The sequence below is a fragment of the Colius striatus genome, chromosome 3 (genome assembly GCF_028858725.1).
Source record: "Colius striatus isolate bColStr4 chromosome 3, bColStr4.1.hap1, whole genome shotgun sequence".
Classification (NCBI taxonomy): Eukaryota; Metazoa; Chordata; class Aves; order Coliiformes; family Coliidae; genus Colius; species Colius striatus.
Window position 1 is genome coordinate 17,637,224 of NC_084761.1, and position 13,315 is coordinate 17,650,538.

Below are 13,315 nucleotides of genomic sequence, written 5' to 3' on the forward strand. Positions count from 1 at the left end.
GCCGCGCCGGCGCGGGGCCGCGCGTGCCGCATGCAAATGAGGCGAATGGGTGGAGCCTGTGTCTGCCCCGCCCACTGCGCCCCCCGCCCCCTCCGCGGCGCGATGCAAACCCGCATGCAGAGCAGGGGGCGGGGCCAGGGCCGCGCGGCGCGCCGGGGGCGGGGCTCGCCATGCAGATGAGGGGCGGGGCGGGAGCGTTATGTAGATGAGGGGGCGGAGCGCCGCCGGGTGTGTGTCGGTGCTTCCCGCCAGCTGCAGCCAGAGGTGCTGAGCGCAGCCGAGCTCCGGCCCCAGCTGCAGTGGACGAGCCGAGCTGAGCCTGACCGGGCAGGGCTGCGCCGGGCCGCTCCAGGCTAGGCTGAGCTGAGCTGAGCTGGGCTGAGTTGAGCTGGGCCGGGCCGGGCCGGGCCGGCCCGAGCTGAACCGAGCGGAGTCGAGCCGGACCGAGCCGGCGGCCGGCAGCCCGCGCAGAGCATGGCCGAGCCGCCGGCGGCGCCGGGCCCCGAGGGTGAGGAGGGCCCGGTGCGCTTCGCCCGCAAAGGCGCCCTGCGGCAGAAGAACGTGCATGAGGTGAAGAACCACAAGTTCACGGCGCGGTTCTTCAAGCAGCCCACCTTCTGCAGCCACTGCACCGACTTCATCTGGTGAGACGCGCCCCTCGCTCCTGGTGGCACCGCCATCCCCGGGACCCCCGGCGCACCCGGCCCGCGGGACACCCCTCTCATCCTCTCCGGGACCTCCCTTCACCCGCATCGAGGCTCCCACCCCGGCCCGCCGGGCCCCCTTCCTCCCGGCCCGGCGTAATCCCCCTTCCCCTGGCCCGGCGGACCCCCTCCTCGACTCCCCCTCAGCCTCCTCGAGGCTCCCGGCCCCGTTCCCCTCAGCTCCCCCGGTGCCCGCTCTCCCCTAGCCCTGCCCGCCGGGGCCGGTGTCTCACGCCGCGTCTCTCTCCACAGGGGCTTCGGCAAGCAGGGCTTCCAGTGTCAAGGTGAGTGTCGCGCTGCCGGCGGGGCTCGGGGTGCGGAGGTTAGGGAGGCAGGGAACAGCCCGCAGCCCGGCCCGTCGCTGCCCGCGGAGCATCGCGGCTGGTGCTGGCGGGCAGCATCCCCGCAGGAGCCGCCGTGCCCAGGCCCGGGAAGCAGCTTAGTCATTTTTTTTGTTTTTTTTTTTAATCATCTGAGCAACTGGTCGGTGCTTTTCAGCCAGTCGGATTTCCACGCTGGAGATAAGCGCCCCAGACTTGGGATAAATCCCCCTCCCTGAAAAAGGCAGAGGGAAGTTTATTGTTTTTAATGTACTTAATGTGAAAGCGTGTGTTTTAATGGCAAACAGGCAGCTGCTGGCTCCGTGGCAGTGGCTCAGTGGCAGTCCAACGCCGTAACTATGCAGTCTGAGAGAACTTGAATAGCTTACTTGTGTTGCTGGGGAAAAATAAGGCTTTATAACAAAATCCACGGCGATAGCTTTTGGGTTACTACATCCAGAGTTCTTCGTTCTGGTGATGCTGGGATTCTGGAGGGTCTTCTCGGGGATTTGTAGTATATCCTCAGGAAATTGGAATGAATCAACTGGCCTTATCTGTCTGCATGGTGCTTTTGTAGTTAGCTGAACTGCAGGTTTCAGATGCTTGCAGGTAGCCTGGCTAATCCTGGCCACGGCAATGCAGGTCGCACCTGTATGGGGTTAAGGTCTGGGCTTGGGATTCACATGGGCTGGTGCTTGCAGTTTGTGGCAGTGAAATTTTGCTCTTTGGAGGATTTAGGGCAGAGTTTTATTTTGACGGGTGGGTGAATCCTGAGCTGAGGTATTTTGCATGAAAATAAAACCACCCTGTAGTTCTATCTCGGGAACAGCTCATCCTGGCAGCCTTCATTATATCTGAAGCAGAAAGTAGCCTCCCCCCCCCCCCTCCTCGCCAGGTTACGTTGTGGCACTGAATCAAACCGCGGAGGGTCCAAGTGCCCGGCAGCAGCTCTGCCAGCACTGCGCCTGCCAGCTGGGCGGCTGCAGGCACCAGGGCTTTGTCTGGGGTGCTCTCAAGAGCATCTCTGCAGACGCTCGTGCAAGTGCTATAAGTGTAGCCTAATCTAAATGTGCTGCTACTCATCCTTAACCTTAAAAGTATAACCTTAAAATACCAAAAGCCCTTCACTGCCACCTCCCAAACGCCAGCCTAAACGCCCAGGCTGCTGCTGGCAAGCAGAATAATGCAGACGTGGAGAATAAAACACGTCCTAGTGGTGTTACTGAAGGTCACAGCTTCCCCTGGTACCTGAGGTTTCATACATGGACGGTTAAGTCACATTACTCAGAGGAGTTTTGTGCAGCTTGTGTCTCATATTGTGGATCTCCCCAGGTTTACCCAGACATTAATTTTGTGACTTTCTTCATGGTGCAGGCAGCATCACACCAGGCGTGCTTGTGCTAACGCAACGCCCCTAAAATTTGAAGTGTGCTAGAAAAGCTAGTGGAGTTTATGTGCTGGTGGGGCAGGGTTTTCCTGTACCATTCCTAGTGCTTTGCTCGATTCTGCCTATGACATTCTGTGTCAGATAATTGGAGCCTTTTTTAGTCTATCTTCCAGCCGTTAGCAACTGTTGTACAAACCTGTGGTTGTGCGCTTGCTCCAAGGTTTATCCTGAAACATTTCTAACCAGCATTAAATAAGTCTTTGGTGCAAGGTCAGTAAATGGGGTCCCTAAAGATGGCCTCTGGCTTGCTAACACACAGCAGTTGATCCCCAAATGGGGAGACCTTCCACCAACTCGTAGATGTCGAATAGTGCAGTCTTGTTCTGTGGTTCCTGGAGCAGGAGCGCTTATGAGGCTGCAGTAACACCAGTGAGATTGCCAGTAGCATGCTGTGCTTGGCAATGTCTCTAAAGGTTTGTGACTGGTCTGTAACATACCTTTCTGCATTAAGGAACCACTCTCCAGGTTATTCTGGTACTGGACGTGAAAAACGCATTACTGTATTGCAACAGGACATTTGCAGCCTGTGATATGTAGAACTGACTGATCTTTAGCCCAAGTACCTTCCCCAAATCAGTGATTTTCTGTGGATTTTTGCATGTGTCCCCTTCTGCAAGGTTCTGAAGTCTCTGGTTGAAGGTGTTTCTGTTAGTGGGGTAGACTGTGAATGTGATCCCAAACTCAACAAAAGCATCGTGCCGTGGGTGCCCCATGATGCAAGGCATGCCGTGTCTCCATGCAGAACACTTCCAGGCTGGAAAGTCAGGCACAAGCTGGAAGTTGCTGCTGCCTGCCACCTGCTTTGAAATCATAGCTAGCCCAGGAGGAAGGGCAGTGGTTCTGTGATGGGAGGAGGTACTGGGAGTGCCAGGGCTGGCACCACGTGCCTCTCCTGTCCCTGCCATGGGCCAAGCCCTTGCAGCGGAGCTGTTGGAGTGAGGACACTGCTCCTGTTGCTGGGAAGCTCTGGGCTTTGGGTTTGTGCCCCACACGCTGAGGTGCAGCTGCTGTTGAACTTGGTAAATAAGTCGTATTTACATGGGAGAAAAAAGACCTCAGGGCTAGTTTTTGTCTAGGAATTCTTTCTCTTGAGCTCTACAGGGCTTGCAGTAAGCTTTGATTGTCGTGTTTAGATTTCCTTTTAGTGAATGCAGCTTTAATTCAATTTTAACAGCTTCCCCAACTGTTGTTTGGTGGGAATGGCTTGAAACGTAGCTAAGGCACCTGCCTGTCTCCTTTCTGAGCTGTTGTCTACTGCTAGGCTTGCTTTAAGTAGGTTTTCACCTGTGCCCTGATTTCTTTCTAGGGCATTTGCAGTAATTAGATTGTTAATTAGCTCATTACTTGTGACTTTTGGCAGGAAGTTAGCAGAAACTGACTCTTTGTAGCTTGAAATACTAATGGATACCACAAATGCCACTTAATTGCTTACTAATCTGCTTCTTATCCTTGTATACAATCATCTTCTTATCCTTATATGCATCTTAAGACTTCCTGGGCCAACATCTTTCTTCAGAGCCAGAAAGCCTTTCTGTGCTGGACAACAGGAGGTCTGTGTGCAGGTGGCCCCGAGAAGCAGGGCTGGTTCTTACAGGTTAACAAAAAATGCCAGTATATATTTGGATGTTGGAAGACTGAAGTGCCGCAGCACTTCACTAGGATGTGCCTGGAGCTGCCATAAAAACGAACTCTTCCTGGGAGAAGCTCATTGTGCCCTGACCGTGTGTCAGCCTGCGGTACAGAGAGGCTTTCTGACTGTTGTAACAGTCCGTTGTAGCTGGAAGGTGTGTGAGCTCTCATAGGAACTCATAAGTAACACAGAGAAAGGGGTGTACATGTTTTCCCCTTCCCAGGTTTTGAGGTCCATCTCTCCAATGCTGTTACTAGGAAATATGTGAGGACGGAAGAGGCAACATCTAGTTATCTGCAGGCTCTCTTGTTGAGGGAGTGATGTGTGGTGAAGTTACCAGCCTATGGCATTGCTGTCTCGGTTCTCCTGACTTGAGAAGTGCTTTGGGGGTGGTAAAGTAAGGGGAACTGGTTTGAAAGCCGTCAAGAGTGAAATTCTTGGTCTTGTTCTCGGAAACTGCTGTTTCTGGGAACTGGCAGCTTTCTCTTTATCTTTCCTGCTCATAAGCCTCCTTGCTGTCCTTGAGTTATCTTTCTCCTGTGGTCCAAGCAGCTCTCTGTTCCTCTGCAGATCAAGGTACCAGCTTCACTAGAGATTTGTGAGGTGGGGCTCTGGGTTTGTTTAACCTAGAGTTGCTATCACAGCAGCTGGGCTGGGCTTCGCTTCCACTCTGGAAGAGGTGAGGAGATGTGATGTGATTCTCACTTAGGAGTAAAAAATAACCTGCATCTGTTACTGCTTTCACGTGTACAGAGTAGAAAACATCTTGGAAAGAATAATCTTGATTTCTTAAGAGGGGAAGGGGAAAAGAAGGCATCATTTGGTAATGGACGCTTAGATCTCATGACGTAACTTTTCTGGGGAAAATATTTACTTCCCTGGGTGTGGCTCAGTAAGCAAAGGTACTCTGCAGATTTAATCTCTTTCCAAACTTCATACCAAATATAATTCCTTTTTATTTTTCTCCTCTCCCCATCCTCCAAATCCAGTGCTATCATTTTGTGGTGTTCTCACAATTCAACCGTAGATACTGAAATGAAGCAGCTGGAAAGTGTCAGACCGGCCTTACCTTTCAAGGAAGTCTTTCTCCCTTGCTATCTTGCCTTCAAAACCCACCCTTCCTTCCCCCACCTCTTTGCTGCCCTCCAGACGGAAGCGAAACCCGTAACAGCTCTGGTCGTAACTGCAGCCCATGGTGCTGCTACGGGGTTTGGTTTGTCACCATTAACTTCACGCAGGCATTCAGCGTGTGCTTTTATTGACTGTATTAAGCAAGTGAGAAACAAAAGCAAAACAAACTCCAATCATTCAGAGTTGCCTCAAACCCAGTAATTTCGTGTCAACATATTATGCACACTGGAGAAATGTTAGTGTTCAAATAGACTAATTAAAAATGTTACTGCAATTACTTTTGCAACACAAACGAAGCTAATTATATAATGCTGCAGAAATTGGAAACATAATTTTGGAGGGTTTTTGGTGTGCCTTGCAGCAGTAATACAATTCTTGGTTTGGTACTGTGGAGCCTTGGGCAGTGAGAGCCTGGTTCTCCGGCCACAGGGGCAGCGCCTTGGAGCAGGTAGAAATAGAAAGGGGAACTCGGTCGGATCCTCTGCGCTGCACCAGATGGTCTGTGGTTCTGCTGAACTGTGAATAAAAACAGAGTTGATGGGGAAAATGGGAAGATGTGCCCCTATGCATTTTGGTCGAAGGACCAAGTCTCCTTCAGAGCCTAGCTTTAAAGCCTGTAATCCTGCTCGTTCCTGCACTAGATACCTGTAGCTCATAAGAGCAGCTGTAGAAGATCTGTTTTGGAGGGAAATCTGGACCTACAGAACCCTCTTGCAGCACAGAGTTTGTAGCTGTAAGGTTCATCAGGGATCACTTGATACCTTGAGCCCTGTTAGTGTCCCCTTACAGTGCAGAAGGGTTCATCTGAGCTTCTCAGTGGAAGTGGTTTCTCTTTTCCCTCCCCCTTTGCAGTTAGCGTGGTAGATTTTTCTTTCTTATCTCCTGAGATAGCTGCCATCCTAAAACGATCTTAGACTTTGCTCAAGAGGTAGTCTGTTTCCTTCCCAGGGTCTCTCTTGCTGACTGGTGTTGGCAATAGGCGGCTGGAGAGAGGGTCTCGGGGGTGTTTGGGTGCCATGGAGGTGGCAGAAGTGGGGTTTGCATCATGTTCAGCTGATGTCTGTCAGTGACTCCACTATAGAGTTTAAACCATGCTGGTATGTGAGCCTCTACCATGATTATTCTCCAGGTATTGATTCTTCTAGGGGAATTTAACGCCTGGGCTGTCTCTAAGGAGACTTCTCAGCAAACCGTGCAGGCATTTCTGTACTTCTGCTAGCTCATGCATGCGTCATCCTACAGATCCCTGCAGCACACGGGCTCCTGGAAGAGTGTGTAGGGCATCCTTACGCTGGCAGTAAGTTGTGGGCGACAAGGTGCCGGGGTTGCAAAAGAGATCAAGACCTTGAGGGTTTGATACCTGGTATGGAACAGGAGGTGGGATTCAGTCTTCTCTTAAACCTTGGTGTGAATTCTGTCCACTGCTGGGGTTTTATCTAGAAACTCAAGCTAGAGGAGTTACACAAGCTCTTCTTTCTTCTGACTGTACGTGAAAAGGCAAAAATCTGAAAATGCCTGAGATGCTCATCAATGCCATCCCGTCCCCCTTTGGATTTATCAGCAAATAAGTTGCATGATCACAGTGACTAAGAAAGTAACTTCTAGCTGTGCCCATAATTTAGTTCCGGGCAGAACTGCTTGGAACATCTCATTATGAAGTGTACAGTTGGAAGGGGAATGCTAAAGTGCTGTCCCCTGGTCTGAATCAAACGTGTGTGGTGACAGGAAGAGATGCTTATAATAGTGGGTGGGATGGGATTTTGCCCAAGAGAAATGGCTGAGAGAATTTTTCCTGCAGGAGCCAGCTGTGTGGAGGATTAGTGCTGCACTTTAACACAAACAGAGCTCTGGACCTGCCAGAGTCTGACTGTGGGCTGGTCACCTTTTTATGCGTGTGGTAAGGTTCCAGCGTGAGGGACAGCACAGAGCAGTGGTGGAGGGCGTTCACAGTGCCGTGCGACTAATTCCTCCAGCGTGGCTTCATGAGTCATTATTCTAAAAGTCCATGAATTAGAGCCATTTAGAAAAGGTGAGTAACAAGCTCCCTGTAGAGGAGGGGTAACTGTAGGTTTTCTGGGCAGCATGTCCCTCTTGAACAAGGGCTGCAACCCAAGATGGATAGCTGAGAACAAGGCCTCTGAAAAGAGGCAATAGGAACAAAAGCAGAAAAAAGAGTCCTTGTGCAGTGATCCTGGATGCAGCCTTGGGTTCCCATTGCCGCGTTCTCATGTCACCTTGTGTGTTGCCGGCACAAATACCCTTTGCTCTGCTGATGGCTGATGTGCGCACTGTCCCTGATAGCTGGGCAAGGGGAAAAGGGAGGAGAGAGGACGAAGCATGCCACAGACCCTCCAGGCTTTTCAAATGATGTCGTAGAAAAAGTGCAACTGAGGACTTGTCCATCCCTTGGGCTGGCATTGCCCTGTACCTTGTGGTTTAGTAGAAACTTACTGGATCCGGGGCTGCCACACTTCTCAGAGTAGAACCCCTGCAAGGACCCCCTGGAGTGTGAAACCTTGTACCCCTTTCCCCCACTGTGCTGAAACCTTATACCTAAGCAGAGATGCAGGAGTTAGGGTGTGTGGGCCCCAGGGCAAGAGGAAACAAGGGTTGTCCCTTGTTTTGCTTTGCACAGGGCAACAGCTGAGGGCTGCTGCTTCCCTTCTCGGAGCCAGTCCCACAATCCAGCCAGCCAGGGCTGGGCTAGTGTCACTGACCACTGTGCCTTGGCCAGGAGTTGCCTGAGGCAGAGAGATGGTAGTACAGGCAGTGTTGTGTAGTGGTTGTAATCCTCCAGATGGTGTCCTGATGGATGAAGGTGAAAATCTCTCTACAGCCCATCAGGGTGAGCATTAAAGGGTGTTTCCCGAGCACAGGGGCTATTGATCCATCCGAGAAGGAGCTCTCACCAGGAGAGACTTGATCCTGGCCGGCCCTGTCCTGCTGGGCTGGAGCAGCTGTGACCAAAGAAGTCAGTTTTTCCACAAAAGCCACAGGAGGGGTGGGGGAGATGAGAAGAAAGCTCCAGTTGTGTGGTGCTCGGTAGCAGCCAAATGCTGTGTATTAAGCAGAAGCAATTCCCAGAAGTAGCTGTGCTGGCTGTAACCCTTCCTGGGAAGGCAGCACTCCCAGCCCTGAGCTGCTGTTGGAGAGAGTTGCAGCCGATCCTATGCAAGGGCAGAAGCAGCCAAGTGCTTGGCTGGCTTTGCAGGGGTGATAAGGATTCCTAGGGGCACTGCACAGAACAGTAGCCATGGGGACTGTCCCAGGGGGTTGCTCACATACCCCTCAACATGTCTCATCCCAAGAAGCTGTGGACTCTGGAACAGCAAAGAGCTTTGACTGCAGTGAGCTACTACTGCAGCTTCCAGGGTTGAGCTAGACAGGATGCTGAACTGGGAGAGCTGCTTGTGCTGCTACATGTGGCCAGGGCTTGATTGAAACAGCCAAGGACAAGCAGTCTTCAGCCATTCAAAGCTTGCTGCTTTGGCTTTTTCTGTGTTCAGTCCTGCTTGGCCCCTATGCTGTGCACAGAGGTAGTTGGAAGCCTTTGCCTCTTGAAACAGTTGCTGCCCCATGAGAAGTACTTCAGTGGGTTTTTTCTGCTGGTGAGGAGAGAGGAGGGGTGTTCAAAACCCTTTTCTTCCTCAAGCACCATCAGGAATTGGGGATGTCCAGTGCTCTGCAGTGCTGGAGTGGGTACATGACCCTGAGGTGCGGCAGGGGCTGCTGCAAGCTGTGCCACAAGGACAGAGGAATCTTCACGATTCATGGCTGTTTGTGTTGGCATCACCGTGCTCTCAGTTGCAATTACTTTAATATGGGTTGAGTGATCTACTGGTCCTGTTCTTAGGCCAGCCTACATTGGAAAACAAAAATAAATGCAAATGACCACCTTATGAGTAGGCCACCTGAATTATGTATAATTAAAACAATAACTTGCAGGCAGCAGTCACTTTTTTTCTTGTTTAGGGTTATTTAACTGTTCATTGATAAGGGAGGAAGCATGACGAGTCCTTACAGGGTCCCACTTTATGCAGTAAGTCAGCCCTCGCTCACCATTGCTTCCAACAGCTCATCCTGGTTCCCTGGAAAAGGAAATGCATTTCATGAGACATGACAGCTCTGCTCCTGTGGCATCGTGGTGCAGCTGAAGCTGCGTGCTGCCACTATCGTTGAGCTCAGCATCTGCTGGCAGCCATGGGCATGGGCTGCTGGCCGCATGCTGGTCTACAGCGTGGAAATCGCTTCAGGACTGTACCCTGCAGCCATGTCATCTGCACTTTCATGCTCCCTCGTTGTGAACTGGAATAGCACTCACTGTCATCTTCCTGTGAAGAGGTTGCTGGAAGCCGGTTACTTTCTCTTCTTGTTTACAAAGTGCCTGTCGTTCTGGAGGCTGGCCAAGGCTGGGCAGACCTGGGCTGTGGCAATCGTTGCTCTGCTGTTAGGTGCTGATAAATGCAGTTTAGATAAAGATGTGATTCTTTCCCTTGCTGCTTCTTCGGCAGGCCTGAGTTGACTGCACAATGTGTCTGCTGGTGTGTCAACTGTGTGGAGATGCTCTCAGGCCAGTGGGAATGGTGGGCACAGGCAGAAGCCAGGTTTATTATCTGGCCAGCTCTCTGTGGCTTGTAGTTGACCTGAGACAGAATTGTGATTGTATTCAAGGTGTTTGCTTTTGAGGGATTTGAGCTGACTTCCTCAGCTGTTTATAGCTGTCTTGCTCCTTGCACTGTGGGAAAGAAACCCCCAGTTCTAGTATGGTACCTGAATCAGCACATACTTGGTATGAGCACCTGTAGCCTCATTAGCCCTTTGCTTTCAGAATTCAGTTTCTGTAGTGCAGGAGCACGAATACTCCTGCCCCAGCTGAAGTGCATTGATTGCTGAACATCTAATGCATGGGAGTTGCATTTTGTCAGCTTAAATAATTTGATTCCATATTTGGTCTTGCTTTTGTGCCAGATTTACACGTCTTGTTTAAATATGACAAGCAGAATATTAATCCTAGCTGGACAGGCAATGCCTGCCAGAAGACTCAATATTAATAGGCTTCAGTACATGCAAGTTACTGGGCTTGTTAACCTGAGGCTCGTTAAGTAAAACTCCCCTTTACTTGGCATCCAGTTAAATCTGTGTTTTTCCAGAGAGTGAGTCTGCTGCAAGCTTTCCTCGTCGGTTGGAAGCGCTCACTTCTCAGAGCAATCTTCTGAGCAAGAAAATCTTTCTATCTCCAACCAGGTGAATATTTTTGGGGTGGTAATTGAGGAAATAGGGAGGATAAGTGTTGACTCTGGAGGGAGGTCTTGTGAGCAGCTGGGTTTGAGCAGAGAGTGTAGCTGCTGGTGCAAGCAGCTTTATCAGGGATGTGTACAGAGGACAGGGTGAGTTAAGTGAGGGTGCACATGTGCAAAAAGCTGAACGTTCAGGAGGGCTTTGCTGCTGCTGTTGATTGGGGATCATGTTTAAAAACTTCAGTCTCCTGTAGTTCTGATCTGGTCTTCCTAGATTTGATATTTAGTGAGCAGCAGGGAAGCTAAAAAAGATTCTGATGCCTAAATCTCAGCCTTCAGCCGCTCCTCCTCTTTCTTGTGCTGTGGTGCTGGTGCATTTTAGCTGATCATGCTGGTAGATTCCTCCCCATCTTCTGTTGCCATGTGAAATGATGCAACAGTAATAGCTTCACCTTTGGAGAGAACAGCTATATACCTTTATTCTGATGGTCTGAACAACAAGCACATCTAACAGTTAACAGGCTTAGCACATGAACAAATGCATTTTCATGATTTCCAATTATAGCAGAAGAATGAGAAAGTGAGGTTGTGAAGAGGAGTGAAAGTCATCTTGGCTCTTCTGAATGGCTTCCTGCAACTTTGCTCGGTGACATAGCGATGAAGTCAGAAGTCAGTATCAAGACTGTTTTATAATAGCAGTAAGAAGCTGGAGTGAGGGGGAAGTGGCCCACGAATTTAATTTGCATCACTGAGTAGATTAGCTCCTGACGCAGTGCAAAGTCATTATTTACCATGTCTCTAGGTCTGTTGCCTTTATCATTGCAATGGTTTGGTGAGAGGCTGATTCAGAGATCTTACATCTCAGCGTATCACTTGTTGGGAGCTGTTAGCACTTGCCTTGTAAGCAAAATGATGGTGCTTGTCAAGGTTGTTAATATCGTCTCTACCCCAAGAGGATGAGTAATTTGGGTTTTTTTGGGTTTTTTTCTTTCTTTGCCATTCATTACACTAAATAACTTCAGCTTTAGCTTGGCTTGGGAAAAATATTTGGAAACTTGCCATTAAGCTTGAGTAGCCAAGAGAAGAAAGATTGCCTAAGGGATAAAAATGGTGCAACCTGTGTCCCTGGTCTGAGAGACAGATCTTCCCCTGCAAGCAGGAGAAGGTGCATCCGAGTCGCTCCAGCACGCGTGGTCTCTGCGGTCCTGGCTGCCTTCGGCCTTGGTCACATGCCGGAGCTCCTCTGTCCCCAGCAGTTGCTATTGCATTGTCACCTTTCCCATACTGATGGAAGATTTATGCGCAGCTTGAAATAATCCCCCAAACTATATATGTATATACTGTATAATTCATAGACTCTCCAGAGCTTTGATGCTGCCTTTGCTGTGGAGCAACCTTTGCCAGGTTGTCATGATGGAGGTGAGCTTTACCGGCTTTATTTTTCATTGCCTTGTGAGTTGCTTTGGGAAAGCAGCCTTTAAGGGAGAGGATAAAATTATCTGTGTTCGCTCGGCTTCTGGTGGATTAACTCATTTTTTGGGGCACCTGATCAGAGCAAAGTGCCTTCTTGTGCAATAGCCATAATTGCCAGTGGAGAGAGTTTCTGAGGACAGTAGAGTGTGCAAGAGGGGAGACCCCTGTGTAAGAAGGGGAAGGGTGGGCTGAGCAGGACACCCCTGCCGCCTCCATGTCCCCTCAGCCCCCCCCAGCCTGCCACAGGACAATCTGCTGCTTTTTGCTTGCTGCCCCAGGAATAGCTGTAAAGCAGAACTAATTCATGTTTGCGTGATCATGCGTCTGAGGACTGTCTCCAATAGCTCAGTCCATTAACTTCCAAATTTGTCTTATTCACTTGTCTTTGATGGAGAGGTGCCTCAGGGCCAGAGTCTTCTGGAAATGAGGCTTGTAGGTCTGTAACAACATTGAGTTATTCTCCTGGGTATAACAGTGACCTTTGTGGCAGCTGAGAAGCTGATTTCAGAGTTGACTTCTGGGGGTTTTCCCTGCCTCGGGCATTTGTATCTACATGCTGGTGGCCTGGCAGCTCATCCTGTGAGCTGGCCTCTTCAGAGGCTGGCAGGTCTCCGTCTCAGAAGCCTTCTAGCACTGTATCACCTCCTTCATGCCATTTCCTCCCAACTGGAGGGGGAGAAGAGAGCTTGTGCTGAAACAGGAGAGACCTGCCTCTCGGACCTGCCTCTCAGACCTGCGGTGAGGTCCATATATAGCAGAGTGAGCTGTGCCAGCAGTGAGGTCTGCACTGGGGAGAGGTTTCTGCTCTGTCTGCAACCTTTATGGGGCTTGTACACAAAGCTGCATAAGGTGGGATGCTAGTTGGAGAGATGTCTTTGAACCTGTGCTCTTGCACCACATGGCTAGAAGCAGCAGGGAGAGGAGCTGAGTTACCAGTCCATGTTACCTCTGCCCTACACACTGTCAGTGGGGAGGGCATGGCAGAGATACAGTCGCAGTGGTGTTGAGAGCAAAGCTTCTGACCTTAGAGTCTCCCAGGGCTTCTGAGGTGGAAAAAGTCTCACTTACGGGGTCATTTAGAGACTCTGAATCTGGGGGTTTGGCAGGAGGAAAGGCTTTAATTAGCTGCTGCTCAGTAGGACTGCTATTACATCTTCAGAGTAAGATGCTGCTGGACTGGAAAAAATGTAACAATAGCTCATTTGCTTAGGAAACCATGATGGTGATTTGCATTTTGCTTGAGTACTAAACCCTGGTAGAGAATTTTACTGAAATAATTCAAACTATAGTTCAAATTTCTTCCTTCTCTGAAATGAAATGAGAACTGTATGTCTCGGTGCCAAACATTTTTGAGTTTGAATTCCTTTGTCTGC

General features: G+C 50.2%; 1 protein-coding gene across 2 annotated transcripts in view; it reads left to right on the forward strand.

Annotated features, from left to right (window-relative positions):
- Window positions 1-272: 272 nt before the first annotated feature.
- Window positions 273-13,315, forward strand: part of PRKCB (protein kinase C beta) — a 125,838-nt gene continuing 112,795 nt past the window's right edge. For both annotated transcript variants that reach the window (XM_061991950.1, XM_061991949.1), the window contains exons 1-2: window positions 273-644; window positions 957-988. In XM_061991950.1, coding sequence (XP_061847934.1) covers window positions 475-644; window positions 957-988 — 202 coding nt within the window. In that variant the 5' untranslated portion in view covers window positions 273-474. The remainder of the gene's footprint in view (window positions 645-956; window positions 989-13,315) is intronic.